Source organism: Anser cygnoides, chromosome 3 (assembly GCF_040182565.1).
Source record: "Anser cygnoides isolate HZ-2024a breed goose chromosome 3, Taihu_goose_T2T_genome, whole genome shotgun sequence".
Taxonomy (NCBI): Eukaryota; Metazoa; Chordata; class Aves; order Anseriformes; family Anatidae; genus Anser; species Anser cygnoides.
Window position 1 is genome coordinate 30,311,587 of NC_089875.1, and position 15,097 is coordinate 30,326,683.

At 41.5% G+C, this 15,097-nt stretch overlaps 1 protein-coding gene across 2 annotated transcripts in view; it reads left to right on the plus strand.

Moving 5' to 3' along the window:
* Nucleotides 1-15,097, plus strand: part of TTC7A (tetratricopeptide repeat domain 7A) — a 171,600-nt gene that overhangs the window by 56,896 nt on the left and 99,607 nt on the right. For both annotated transcript variants that reach the window (XM_048079466.2, XM_013171081.3), the window contains one exon: nucleotides 10,925-11,042. In XM_048079466.2, the coding sequence (XP_047935423.1) occupies nucleotides 10,925-11,042 (118 nt within the window). The remainder of the gene's footprint in view (nucleotides 1-10,924; nucleotides 11,043-15,097) is intronic.

Here is a 15,097-nt window from a genome sequence, read left to right on the forward strand (position 1 = left end):
TGTCTTTTCAAGTGAGTATCCAGAGCTGAATCTGCCACCCTGGTAGCCCCTGAAAGACAAAAGTTAATTAGTTGGTCTGGCCCTTGGACTGCTAGATAGTTGAGGTCTGCTGGATGACTCAGTCTTTTGTTCTTGAAGTTCCTGTGTCAGTGTTTTCTGTTCTGGATGTGTTAATGTATGCCCCATTCAGAAGCGGAGTGGGAGTGGAAGTCTGTGCCTGTGAAATTCTGATTATCCCAAGGAGAAGAAACATCTGTCAGTCTTTTACTGCTTGGTTTAATTAATTGAATGGCAGCCTGCTGTTTTCACCTGTCCTCACCACGAGGTGTCCCTACAGTCAGTGAAGGATTATAATTGCTAATACAAGTAAAACAAAGATACAAGAAAGGAAAGCATAAAAGAAAATACCAGAAGAATCTGCTCAGATTTTGGTGACGAGATGTTCTACCTCCTCCCCAGGCCTCTACAATCCCTGTCTGGTGAAAATTGGTATTGAGCTGAACTTAACTGAGTTGTATCAGTTTAGGGCCTCAGTGAGGGCACCTGGTTATATATGTTTTTGAATGAACTATACTGTTCAAACTATAATGGTTGAACTCATATGTGAGTCAGGAAAAACTAGAAAGCATCTTGTTCTAGGAAAAAATCTTTCAGGTCTGAGGGCCTTGAGGGAATCCTTGCTGAACTACCTAACTTACAGAACAATTTAGCTCCCTTGTATCCTTAGCTCAGTATGTAAATTTTGAGGGCTGAAAGTTATTCAGTGGCATAAAATATTCACAATGTAAAATAACATTCACAGTGAAGCAAATGCATTTTTCTTCTGATTCTTAGAGATTTTAAAACAATATGTAAGCTGGACATTACAGCTGTGTTGAAGACTCGTTAGCATGTATGAGGTTTTCAAAGCAAAGTCAAGTTGTTATTAGCCTAAAAAAACAAGTATATTGCTCTTTTTTTTCCTCTGTATAGCCTCTGAAGTTAGAGTTGCTTCATGGGCTAAATTCCTGCATTCCTATGGAGCCATACTAGGGGACTTGCAGCCTGACAGCTTCCTCTAGCAATTCTACCATCTCAATGCTTGTCAGGAGGAAAAAAAGCCAGCAGAACAGATGTGTGAAATTTAACGGAAATCTTTCTGAGATCAGGGTAGGTTTTGCTTAGGAGCCAGAACTTCAATATGGGAGATGAACTTGGGATCTCTGTACTGCAAGTAATTCTTCTACTCTTCTGCCTTCCTGCTCTGTGAACACAGATCCAACAAGGTAGGAAGGAAAGCCAACAAGTGCTAGGAAAGCCAAAGTCTGCCTGCAGTTGAGTCTGGTCCCCATTCAGATGGACCTAATCAGCTGGAGAAGTGGGCCAACACTTCTTAGTAAGTTCAACAAAAGGAAATGCGAAGTCCTGCACTTGGGGAGGAATAATCACATACTGGCATGCCAACTAACTGGAAAGTGGCTTTGCAGAAAAGGACCAGAGGTTGCCCAGAAAGGCTGTGGCATCTCCTTCTCTGGAGATATTCAAAACCTGCCTGGATGCGATCCTGTGCGATGTGCTCTGGGTAACCCTGCTTGGTGGGCGGGTTGGCCTGGATGATCTCCGGAAGTCCCTTCCAACCTCAACCATTCTGTGACTTGGGGGTTCTGCTAGACATGCAGAACATGAATCAGCAATGTGCCTTTGTGGTGAAGGCCACTGGCATCTTGGGCTGCGTTAGAAGACAGCGCTGCTGGCAGGTTGAAGGAAGTGGTCTTGCCTTTTTACTGAACCTTGGTGAGACTGCATCTGAAGTCCAAGTCTGGGATCCCCAGTACAGGATGCACACAGAAGTACAGGATGCACAAAGACATACTGGAGTCCAGTGAAAGGCCACAAAAATGACTTCTCACGAATGGACTGGAGCACTTGAGATACAAGGAGAAACTGAGAGAGTGGGAGTGTTCCACCTTGAGAAAGTGGCTCTGGAGGATCTTATTTATCAAAGTATATAATACTTGATGAGGGGAGAGAGAGTAAAGATGATAGATTCTTCTTAGTGGTACCAAGTGACAGGGTGAGTGTTTGGACTACAGGAAATTTAATTTACACTTTAAAAATATTTACTTATTTTTACTGTGAAGGTGCTCAGACAGTGAAACGGGTTGCCTAGAGAGATTGTGGAGTCTCCATGCTTGGAGATACTTGGAACTTAAAAATAGTTTCAGGGGTTCAGTTGTTTAACCGTGCTTTGAGAAGGGGAGTGAATGCATCTTGTAAGAATCTGTACTAGAATCAAGATCCCTGGGGTGATCTCCTGTTTAACAGGAGCAGTGCCTTTTAGGGAAGGCACTCTACCAGACACTGGGTCACTGCTGTTTGTGAGGTGAAAGGAACAGGTTTCTGTAATGCAAGAAGAGAAATGTCAGGCTCCTTCTCTTTCATGTGTTACCCTGGTGTTCATGCAGTTCTCACTAGTGAGGACTAAATTTCAAGTGGTGCCATTAAAGTCTGCCAACTGTGAGGAATGAGGAGTTGGATGTGCAGTTATAAACCCAAACTGAAGATGCTGTTATGGCAGGGAATGAGCAAAGACAGAGTTTGTCCTCCTCGTTGTTGCCTCTCAACATCTCTTTGGATTCACAGCTGACATATAAAGAATACTTTGCTATAAGGACATTGAGGAAAGGTGAGACTGCAACAATCACATCTCCATCCTCAGGCAGTTTGGTATCTCTAGATTTCTCATACGTGACAAAAGTGTAAAAGCAACAGTCTAACCCTAATAGCAGAAGAAAGAAGGGAGAAGTGAACTGGTTTTAACTATTTCAGTGTTGTTTTTTTTTTTTTTTCCCCCTGTAACTGCTGCTTTTGCATTGTGTGAAACACTTTTTGGTGTTTTTGCATCAGAATCAGATTGCAGTCTGAAATACAAACATGATTTCACAAGATGGTAATCTAGAGTATAGCCTGTGGTTATCTAGAGTATAGCCATATGAACTAAAAACAAATAATGTTCTTCTCCCCTCTTCCTTTCACTCAGTGGCCTATGCTATACCCTGATACGAAACCTTAGTGATACCACAGAATAGTTTTAAATAAGGGAAGCCAGAGAGAAAGCTTGAGTATCTTTTAAAAGAACTGAAATGATAGGTTTCCACATCTTGCAGTTAAAGGGATGCTTCTGATATTACTGGCAAACTCCTCTGCCTAATAAAGACCTTCCTGCTTAGCAGAGCTGTTTTTCTAAATGTCATCTTTGCAGTAATTATTTGCATTTAAATTACATGGCAATCAAAACAGAATTGAATCATTTAAACTGGAAGTGAACAAGTTGATCAATGCCAGTATAAATAGAAAGAAGGGTAGGCATGGCACTGGAACAGTCTGATGGACAAATATTAACAGTTACAAATACTCAAATGCATCTTTCTTTTCAGAACATATACTTTCTAACTGAAAAATTAATTGTTTTATATCTGTGTGCTTGATTGCTAGGTAGGCAGGAAAAGGATGAAATCAGATCACTGTTTATACAAATGAAACAGCTAATTTATATATTTATATGTCCTGGATCTGCCTATTACGTGCTTTTGGTGCAGTAGTATATTCAGTTTGTTTATAGTCCATGGACAAGCAGTAGTTTAGTCTTATTTCAGTTACTAGCAATAAAAGAAACCACTAACATCGTTTATGCTGCTGGATAATTGCAGAGTGTCATGAGGAACACAGAACAGTTTCTTTCCTGATTAATCTAATGGTCATTTAACTCATTTTGCTGTCTCTGTACATGGTATCTCCACACACATAAAGCACCAGAAAAAAACTAATAGAGTTGTACCATAGTGATTTACAACCCTGAGAGTGCCCAGATCACATCTATGAAATAATCTCTCGGTGCAAAACAAATCGAAGTAGAAACGTGCATGCGTTCATACTGTGCCATGCAAATCAATATGTAGCAGAGCCCGATGTGGAAAATAGCTGAATGTCCTCAGCTTCTGTTGTGACAGTATGACCAGATTATTAGCTGATGTAAATTGGCCCTGCTCCACTGCCATATTACTGGCACCATGCTGGCCTACATCAGCAGATGCGCTGCCCACTCGACCACTAGCTTCCAGGATTTGGCCTGCATTGAACAGCTGAGTGAAGTAAGGAATGTTTTGGTTGCCATTTTCAGAATTACCATTTTTCACAAATTGAAGGGAAAAAAAAGCAGACTGAACAGCAGATCAATACATCGTTAGTTCCAAAGCTTGTGCCAATTGTATTAGAGGACTAGAAAAGCTCCAGAACAGTGTACCTGTACAGACCACACTTGTCTGGCCAAGATGCAGCTAGACCTATACGTTACAAAGCTCATGACACACAATTTTCAACAAAGTTGGAGCTTTTATATTGTATATAGCACATTACACTGGTGTGTTTTAAAGGTCTTTGTAGCGAGCTCAAAATCACTTTTGAGGCACCACGCTGCCTGGCATTCCACTTTGCCAGGGTTTCAGCACAAGAGTTTAATGAACTTACATGGGAATGATTATAGCCAGGGAACACAAAGGCCATTTTTTGTTTAGCCAGCTGTCTTTTAGCTTTCCAGAAAGCACTATGAAATTTTGGACTACTGAAGTTCATTGTCATTTTAAATTTTCATAGGAAAGTTGCTGGAGCTTAGAGGGGAATGTCCATGCTGCAGTTGTCTTGTCTTGGTCCACTGCCAATTCAGAGTGATACCTACTAAAAGGCTTGCTGCAGTTTCCTCCTTTTAATAGTTATTTTAATAGTACAGTGGTGGTAATTTCACTGTTAATCTAGCTTCCCCAAGACCCTGTTTTGGCAGATGTTCTGGTTTTGATATTTTTACAACATCTGCTTAAAGACAAATGTCAAATACTGATGTTCTCCATTTTATGAGTCTTATTTAAAGGCATTTAAGATTACTAGGATGCTTTCTTGTGTCTTTTACTCCATTGATTTCATTTGATTTTACTTCATTGATTTCATTTACTTCATTGATTCAATGGAGGCACATTGAAAACTTGGTAAATACACATGGAGACAAATGAATTACAGTCCTAGGATAGGCTTGAGTCTTCAAGGACTCTGGTCTAAGAGTAAGAAGACATGAGGCATATTCTTACTATTTTTAGTGACACACAATTGATACCACAGAAATAAGATTGCAGTGGTAAACTTGTGTAGTGTCACGTGATGGCTGTTACCAGCTAGTATGAGCTTTAGGAGGGACTTCATCCCGTGGCAAAAACTGCACTGCAAGGTAGTGCTGTACCTCACAACCGCTCCCCTCACTTGGTTTGACTTACAGATCCTAGTGTGGGGAGGTGGAGATCATGCTATCAGTCAGGGTAAAGGGAGAAGAGAGCAGGGTCAGGCCAGGCCAGACCACGCATGGAGTCTTAACGAGTGTAAGATGTCCCATGAGGTCAATGCGTGATGGGGGGGGGAGGTTGGCAGGATGAAGATTTAGAGCTGCATACTTCTGAGGTAACGGCTTATCATTCATTACTTTCACAGACCACTTAATCCGAGAGCGCTTCTCTCTCCTTCTATCTGTTGTTGACCCTGTCACTACAGATGATAAATGATGTGCATGTGCTTGTACCCAGTCACCTAGGAGCCCTGGAGTTGCATGGCAATGCTTAGGTTTTACTGTGGTATGAATAACATTTGAGAGATCAAATCTAGTCCCATTATCCGAGTTATTCCACCTGCTAAGCAGCCTCTCCGAGGGACTGACATCGCTGTGAGCGAGAGGCTACTGAGGAAGCAGGGAATTGTAAGAAGCTACTAGAGATTTCCTCCATCTTTTGAAAGAGATTCTTGCTGACATCACAGCTAGCGTTACTGGGGCAATCCCAAGGATTTCAGATGTCAAAGGTGACCAAGAATTTTGCTTTCTATAAATTTTCTGTGTGAACAAACCATTCTTGATGCAGTGGAGGGAAAGCCCAAATGTTACTAAGTGCAGAGGGCTGAGCTTACATGCTGGCTAAATTGTCAGGCTTAGCACTGGTGACACGGATAATGCTGAACAGACCAACAATGGAAAGCACTGGAATTTTTATTTCCTGACATATGTAACATGATTTATGTTTTATACTTTAAGCAGCTGTGGGACAAAGGCCTTTCTGTTATGCTGCACCTTACTGGACACTCTCTTCATATGCATTGTTCCTCTTTTTCCTCATTTTCCCATTATTTATTGATTTTTTTTTTTTACCTCTTCTTTGCATTAGTCTCCATACCTACAGCCCACTATAACAAAAATAAGAAGCCAATCCACCTAGTTAATATCATATGCAACTTTGTGTAGATCCCCTGCCTGTAGCATTTGGATCTCTTACGTGCGTGGGCATTTCTCAGTCTTGCTGATGTCCAGACTCCCCAGTTTCTCTAACCTTGTCTGCTGTCCTAGGCCAGTGTCGCTTGATGTGTTTCCTGCCTCCTCCCTTGTGCTCTCCTTTTCAGTGCAGTAAGGTGCCATTTCCGTGCTGCTGTACAACATCAATTTGCTTGTCCTCACTTGTTCTAAATCCGTGCCGGTGGGAGCTGCAGCACCCGCTTGCAGTCCTGGAGGGTGTTGATTCAGTGGGGTAGGGCTGGAGCTCTTCTAAAAACGAGCTGGGTGGTGGCGACAGGCCAGGGGACAGCACCTGCTGTTTCCCACTCCCTTGTCAGTGTGCCCCTGGGCTTGGCTCGAGCGCTTACCCAAACCTGTGCTCAAATACCAGGGGTAGCTGGAACAGCCGCTCTGTGTTTCAGGGAGAACATCCCTCAGGGTTGTGCAGCTGACAAATGCTCCTTGTTTCATCAAAGAAGATGGAGGGGGTGAGAGGGGGATAAGGAAAAAACCCACAATATTACAGTCTCACAATATTACGGTCTTATCAGTGTCTGCTCATGGCTTGGCAGCCTGTTTTCTCCCCAGGTGCCACGGGCGTTTTCCGTTCTGGTGTCGAGGAGGGGTTGCTTAGCTAATGCTTCCAAGTGCCTCCTGACAGGTTATACAGCTTCAGTTCAGATTACAAGAAGTTCCTTTCAGGTTGTTTTTCCCCAACACCTGCCTTCTGGGCTCTCTTCTGTGGAGGTCTCAAAAGGTAGAGAACTTCTCCCTGCAACCCTTTGCTCAAGAAGCAATTCAGTGTGAAGTATGCGGAAGAGTATAACAACAGCAAGGGCCAGATTGGAGGTGTACCTCCTTGGAGACTGTTTTTGCTTGCTTCTGAGGGAATAACAAGTAGTGATTCTAAAGAAACTGAATTCAAGCTGTTACCAGCCCAAAGAAATCTTTTTTCCATAGTTGGTGTCCTCCTTTGAAGCGAACAAACCATTTAGGTTCCCTTGTGTTGAGTCTGGGCTCCTGGCTGTGCATCCAGAGTAGGCATGGCTGACTCTTCCTCGTATACCTTCCACAGCTTAGCTCACTTCTGCATCCCTTGGGCTTTTCAACTTACAGGAGCCCCGTGGGGTGAGACTTGCGTGCCTGGCACCATGTGGGGAGAGGGGAAAGGGACAGCAGCTCCTGCTGCTTCACAACACATGACAGCCTGCCTGGTGGGTCTCCGGGGGACTGAGGCCTTGTTCGGGGGCCTTAAACCCTCCTTTTCCCATTGCTGCAGCAAAGCGGAGGCACCTCCTATGCTGTAGGACCCCTGTGGGCACAGCTGCACCGTCAGATCACAGCTCAGGCTGGCTCCTGGGCCCTCACTCAGCACAGCACTGCGTGCAGGGGAGGATTTCTCACCTCAAGCACAGTCTGGTACGGGGCAGTTCGCACAGCGGATGGACGATGTGAGCCGAAGGATTTGCTTTTCACGGCTGCCCAGAATGATTGAAGAGTAGGCGAATCGGAGAAGAGGGGGCAGATGGCAGTCACAGCAGGGCTGGCAGGGGACGTGGCTGAGTGCTGCAAGGAGGAGAAGTAAATGTTCTCAAACAGAACCGGCTGCAGAGCTGTGCTGGGCTTTGCGAGGCCACTTGTTTTCAAAGCAGCCTTCGGCTGCCCCAAGTGTGCATTCGTGAAAGTCTTTGTGGCTGGTCAAAGCACCGTTAGTACGAACAAATGTTTACCAGAACGGTTGTGCTAGAAGTGCTCTTTCAGCCGTTCTGAAAAGTCGTGTTTTTAATTATTCATACAATAGATTAACCTGGCACTCACAGGTGGCCCTGGGTAACTGGCACGCAAGAAAGCTGAATGGTGTGCTGCTGATTTATGCAGCATAGGCCATCAGTCAGGGACTGGAAACACCATCAGGTGACCATTCAGAGAAACAATGGAGCAAAATCTCTCCAATTTTAAATGTCTGCATTTCAACTCCAAACCTTTCATTTAATCTCTTTTTTCGTATGCTCTGCCCACTCCTACCCTTGTTCACTAGTCATTAGAATTCCTTGTATAGTTCTTTTCTTCATCTAATGGAGACTTCTTGGACGAAAGCGTATGTGGGGAGAAGAGGAGAAACAATGAAGAAAGAGTGGGAATATTAGTGTTTATGATGGCAAAAGAGGTGCATAATTAAATTTCTGGCTGCAAAGATTTCATGCTTTACATAAAAGTTCCTAAGAGCTGAAGAATTCAATTATTGTTTCATGTGAAGGTTTTTTGTGTGTTATTTTTTTCCTCCATGCTGAGTCACGGGACATTTTCTTCTTCCATTGTCCTAGGCAATGGTCCAGAACATGCATCAGTATGTGGCAGGGAAGTCTGTAGGGCAGCTTACAGGATTAAGTCTCTTGGAACAAAATTCAGTCTTGTTGATGTGATTGGGAGTTTAAAGGGTCTCATTTGAGCATCGCTGAAGTTAGCAGAACTATTTCCAATGTTATCAGAAGACTTTGGATTTTGCCATTAAAGATGATCTTTGCAATTTGCTTGGTGGCCCCAAGTATGCCTGTAAGGGGGGGTTCCCCTATTTCAGTTAGCAGTTTCCAGACTCATAGTTGACTAAGCAATCAGCAGTACTGTAATGCTTGCAAATTTCAGTGAAGGATTGACGAAATACGTGTTGATCATTGGGCTGACTGGTCTGAAGCTTCAGAAATTTGAAAACTATTGGCTTACATTTAATCTGAAGTGCTGTGGCCTCAGGGAGATGCACAAGCGAGGAAAAGACCCAAGCAGTGGAGCTTCTTCACTCCCAGACTTTTCAGCCTTTCTTCATATTTATATTAACAGTGAAGACCTCCTTATGTTTGATACCATCTAATAAATACCAACTTGTCTGTTTATGTAGCTATTAGTTAATGTCATCACCTGAATGTCTGCAAGGGATGTAACAAGGAGCCCCCTTGGCAGGCTAGTATATCAAGTAGATTTTGTTCATAAATAATGTATGAACACATTGCTGCACAAGGAAATTTTCTGGTCTACTGTTCCATTTTTTTGGTTTCCTTACAGGTGACTCCTTTTAGATGTTAAAGAACTGTGAAGTGCTGTAGTCTGACAAAGCTGACTCTTAAGAGAGTGCATTTCGGTTACAACTGCAGTACTTGTACCTAAAACAGTTGGACTCAAAAAAAAAAAAAAAAAGGGATTTTCTGCAGACAGAATAATTCCATCCCAGAAAGTTGGTTGTCTTGTCATAGAAGTTTCTAAAAGTAGGATTTTTTCGGTAGCAGTCTGGTAATTGATTAAAGGTCACGCTGATCATGGCTGACAGGATCTGCAGACTGCCTTGTACACACACAAGATGTTCTTGTAGGCTCTGTATCTTTCAAGCCTTACTTAGAACTTTTACCTGTACTTCTCTAACCTTGATCTTTTCAGATATGTACAGTCTACAGTTCTTAGTCTGTTTCTGCATGTGAAGGGTGAGTGATGTTAATGAGAGTTTAAGGTTAGAAATGAGGAACACTCTTCTGCCATAAAAGATTTGAATTGTTTTTGGTTAAAAATTCTCATTCACTCTGATTTTAAAGAATCTTTATATTTTTATTAGACTTAGGTCTGCATCATCAGTTGGAAAGGAAGGTTGAGGGGAGCACTCTGTACTGTAACAGAAGACACCATTTTGGAGGTTGATGCCAAGACACAAATGCCACACCATTCACAAATGCTTCTCTTCCCATTAGAATCTGTAGTATAAAATGAGGGTGGTGAGGCACTGGCACAGGTTGCATGGAGAAGCTGTGGATGCCCCATCCCTGGAGGTGTACAAGGCCAGGCTGGATGGGGCTTTGTGCAACCTGGTCTGGTGGGAGGTGTCCCTGCCCATGGCAGGGGGTTGGAATTAGATGGCCTTTAAGGTCCCTTCCAACCCAAACCATACTAGGATTCTGTGATTCCAAAATGCATCTCTAAGGGAACTGTGTCTTCACAAAAAGTTACCAAATGTAGCTAGTGCATGCAGCACCAGCTGGTAAGGTAGTACAGCATTTCGGATCAAATTTGGGTCCTGAATTTGCTGCCTCATTGTGGTGGTAGAACTGCAAGCAATAGCTGAACTCAGCTTACAGTGAAGATCTTGCTTGTTTTGTAAAGTTTTAAAAAGAAGTAAAATTTGCTAGGATTTAAAAGCATTGTACAGCAAACCTAGATGGTCTTTGTTTAAAGGAAGATACCTGTTAGACCTCTCAGTATACTGCCAGGATGATATGTAAGTGGTTAGTCCATTGGTGTTTAAGACTGTGATTCCCCTGGAGGGAAACAAAAGTAAGATACCGCCCTTCGTTAATGTTAAATGACTGAAAATAGTTTAGGGTGGATGCTTAAAACAAGACCAGAACTTTTCTGAAAATGGGAATGTGCATCAAGGTCTGATAATGTGGCCTTCTATGTTCTCCTTTCTATGAGCACTTACTGTGGTCTCTGAAAGCCTTGTTATGAGTGGCTCTCAGATCTCTTACCTGATACATGTATAAGAGGATAGCCTTACTGAAGCAGGCATAGCAGAAATGCATATAATTGTCAACCTGTCATCTTTTGCAGCTGGAAGAAGGAGAATGCTTTGCTAAAATGGTGATAGACCTGGGTGAAGATGCTGGAGAGTCCCTAGCAAAGGGTTACCTGGCACTGGGTCTTTCATACAGTCTTCAAGCTACTGATGGTGAGTTATCCTGTTTGTGGGAAACTTATTAGAATCTGTGCTTTTAGTGATGACTGGTCATAGAAAATTGCAAGACAAATTGGGACTGTTCACTTGCTCAGACAACTTTCTTCTGTAGTAACAAATAATTTTTTAGGTAAAAGAGGAAACACGTCATTACCTAGAAGATGCTAATCTGACTGTAGTCAATGATTCTTGGTGTGCTTTATTTGGATTTTTGTGATACATTTCTTTCACCTATTTGCACAACAAAAAGTTGAACTTTTGATCTATTTTCATATTTTTGTCACCCACTCATAAATCACATAAAGAAATATAATCCAAGAACTGGAGGCAGAAATGCCTGGCTTCAGTTCCTAGCGTGATACTGATTCCCCACAGAGATTCAACCTCTCTGTGATGCAGTTTCTTTCTCTGCTTAGAAGTAAACAAGATAAAAATATCTTTCTCATTGGTACTTATGGATGTTGACTACATACAATGTAAGAATTTAATTTTTTAATGTTGACTGCTTGGGTTTTGTGTGATTAGACAGTGTGCTTCTGCAGAATCGGTGCTTAGTAGTTTGAAGGGTTGAAAGTCCTGGTGTTTAGGAGAGATCTAGATTTGACCTTCATCACGCTCACAGCTGGGTACAGCTTTGCTTCTTCTATGACTTCTACCATAGGTAGAAGGCCTGCTAACGTAGTTTCTTTGAATAATGGCTGAGCTAGTTTGTTTCCTAATCAAATCAGCAGTCCACACCATATGCCAGCAATGGCTTTTCTGTCAGATGTGTTCCACAGAAACAAACTTCTTCCAGCAAATGAGCCTGAAACAAAGCTACAGTGACAGCCTGTATGGTGTCATGGAAGTACTATGGTCTTACAAATTACACCAAAATTTTATACGGCATATGTTTGAGGAAGCAGCTTGTATATTTCAGAAGTGCAAGTCAGTGTATTTTTTCAGGCACATCTGATCAGGTGGTGTGAGAACTGCTTTCCAGCATGGAGGGTAATATGCAGTGTTGCTCCTTTCAGTTCTTCATTTCTCTGATTCTGAATAGTTTCCCTTAGTAAGTTCATATCAAGAAACGTATGTCCTTCCTAGCCTGAATTTTTTTTCTTTTTTTTTTAAAGATTGTTAAACATTGAGCTCTGCTTAACAGCCTAATTCCTTAGGGCATTTTGCCTAGATTTTGTTTAAACCGTCCCTAAAGCTATATAAGATCCCAGAGACTATTTTCAGAGACAGAAGGGTTTGTGTGCTAACCCCATTACAATCTATTTATTATCCTCTATGGAGAGAAAAAAGTTTCTAAAGAATGGAGTTGTAGAGGCATGTGTTGTGCTCTAAAAATACTTTGGTGCACCAAAACACAAGTTGGAAACTTTTTTTCTTCTGAAAGAGAAGTCTTCCTTAAGTATTCAAGAGATTAGTTTGGAAGACATAGTAAGTGTCCTTTTTAATATTAAATAAACAGTCTTCATAACAGTTGCCTTGGAATTTTGTCCAGATTAGTATCTGATTTTGTTCTGAAACAATGGAATATCTGCCTTCTCTTCCTCATATCTCTAGCCCGTAAGTCAACAGGGCCACTCACACAGTTATTTAAGGAAAATCTGAAGAGTGTATTTTCATTTTCAGGTTATGTTTTAATAAAATGGATCACATCCTTCAAAGGCCTACTTACGATGATCACAAATATGGAACAGCCTTTTACTAGAAAACATCAAATTTGCACTAATGAGACGTTTTTCACTAGCGTTGTTAATAAAAAGCCTATCTCAGTGTGGAAGCAAGAATACAACATGTTGAAGGGAAGATAGCAACCCTGCTATTAATCCTGCTTCATAGTGTCAGTCATTTATCACTGTGTTTATACCAGTTCACAGTGACATGTGCAGACATGCAAACATCTGTGTCTATATATGATTTCCATAACTTTCTACTTAAGCTGATTTTCAGCGAATCAGCATTTTAAATGACAGCTGTTTCAGAAACATTTAACCAACTGCCTTATAAAGCTTACAGCAGTATATCAAGACGTCTTCCAACCAAGGTTAGGCTTTTTCTCCTTAATTTGTCATTTTAGTAAATATTTATTATCCTGTGTGACAAAGGCACTGAGGAGTTGTATTAAGGCCTTTCTTACGTGACTGCTTTTTATCAAGCGCTTTCTGCAGAAATGAGAAGAGCAAATGCCACTGGATGATAATTCAAAGTACTTGTGGGAGTATTTGATAAAGTCAGTTTACAACTATTAGATTTACTCCTGGATGAAGTAAGATTTCCTGAAACTTGTGCTGCAGAGCAGTATGTAGCTTCCAAGTTCTTAATATCTAATTGCATCTTTCTTGAAAGAAGGCTCAATGAAGTTGCTGAAAGATGTGTCCTCAGAGGAAGTCACCACCACTTTTGCCTCACTCTTAAAAGCACAAGTCTCTTGTTCATACAGAAAGTCCATCTATCTAAATTTTCTGTATCCCAAATGTGTTCCCAATGAGGCAATTTCAACAGCAAACCTTCTTCTTGCTTCTTATAGTTTGTTTTGACATAAGCTGTACTGTCAACTTTGCTTCCCCTAGGTCTCATGAAGAATTTGTTGAAGACAGGGAAATGTGAGATGAATTTACCACAGGCTAAAGAGGAAAGACAAGTTGAGCATGCATTGTAAAATACAAGTGCTGCTTTTATCTAACATCACCACCTCATGTCTCATTTTTAAGTATTTGTAGGTTAACAGACCCTCACTCTCTTTACTGAGTTGAGAAGGAGAGTGTTCGGCATCTCTGTTTTCGTTTAGAATTTCGGTATAAGGCCACAAATCAGAGACTGAAATGGAAGCTTTTCCTAGCAGTCCTTGTGGGTTGTATAAATAATCAGTATACTGACATTACCAGCCAATGCTCAAACAAAAATAAAAGTTAGATATTGCCTACTAGTGAATAAACCCATCGTTTTTGCATTTGGAGATAATGATCAACACATACAATCATTAATTATAATCCTGGGTGCTAAAACTGTTTAACTTTCAGTATTAGTTGTCTTAACTCGGAAACAGTTTGGAAACCCATTGGTGTGTGCAAAAGGCTGTATGTATGTAGGTGTTTTAGATCAGAAATGTATTTTTGAAGTTCAAATCTCGATCATCCCCACTTCTTAACATTGTGATTCATGTGACAGGCCAGTTTTGGAGAACACAAACTGGATCTTTTTCTCATAGAACTGTGTTGCAAAAATAAACCTCATTATGTTGCAGCTGCTCATGGGGGTTCAGTCCAAGGGACAAGACTGGAACTAGACCCCTGACCCCATGTTTGCAGTTTTCACGCTGATCCTCAGCATTGTTTCACTCCGTGCATTCACACCTACTGTGCTGCACCTTCTCACTAACACAGAGTTTACCTTTGTCCGTTTTCAAATGTGACTTTAGAGCTTGTATTTTATTTTTATTTGGGTACCAAACTGTTGAAAATCCTGTTGACTTCTGGTAACGCTAAAGCTCCTTTAAAATCCAGAGTGCTTTTGAGAATGAATCTTGGGCTCCTAAGGTACAATTTGAAAAGTTCTGTGTGTTACAGGAATATCTGTTACAGAAACTTAGACTCCCTGGTGTTCTCTCCCTTGCTTTGATCAGACCGTGCTTTGCTCTGCTATTATTTTCATCTAAATAATAAGTGTCATACAACCTTTCTGTTAGTAGAACTGAAGCAGCCATGCTCATAGTGGGTAAAGTTGAGTAGATGCTGAAAATTTGTTAGTGCCATCAGTCCTAGAGAAAGGAGCACAGCTTTAGAGGTCTAGTTACAGTCATCTAATTCTGTCCCCTTAGTGCAAGCTTTTCTTTGGCTGAAGTGAGAGCTTCTCGGTGATCTAAGCAGGTTGCAGAGATGATGACTTCTCACTATCTAAGAAAAAAGTAATTCATTCCGGTAGGGAGATGGAAAGAGGATGCATGAGGGGGGCATGGGAGTAGGAGGAACTTGCACACATTTTGTAAATTTGAGGCACAAATATTAAACACTGAGTCATATCATCACTGTATTTATTCATCAAGCATATAAATATTA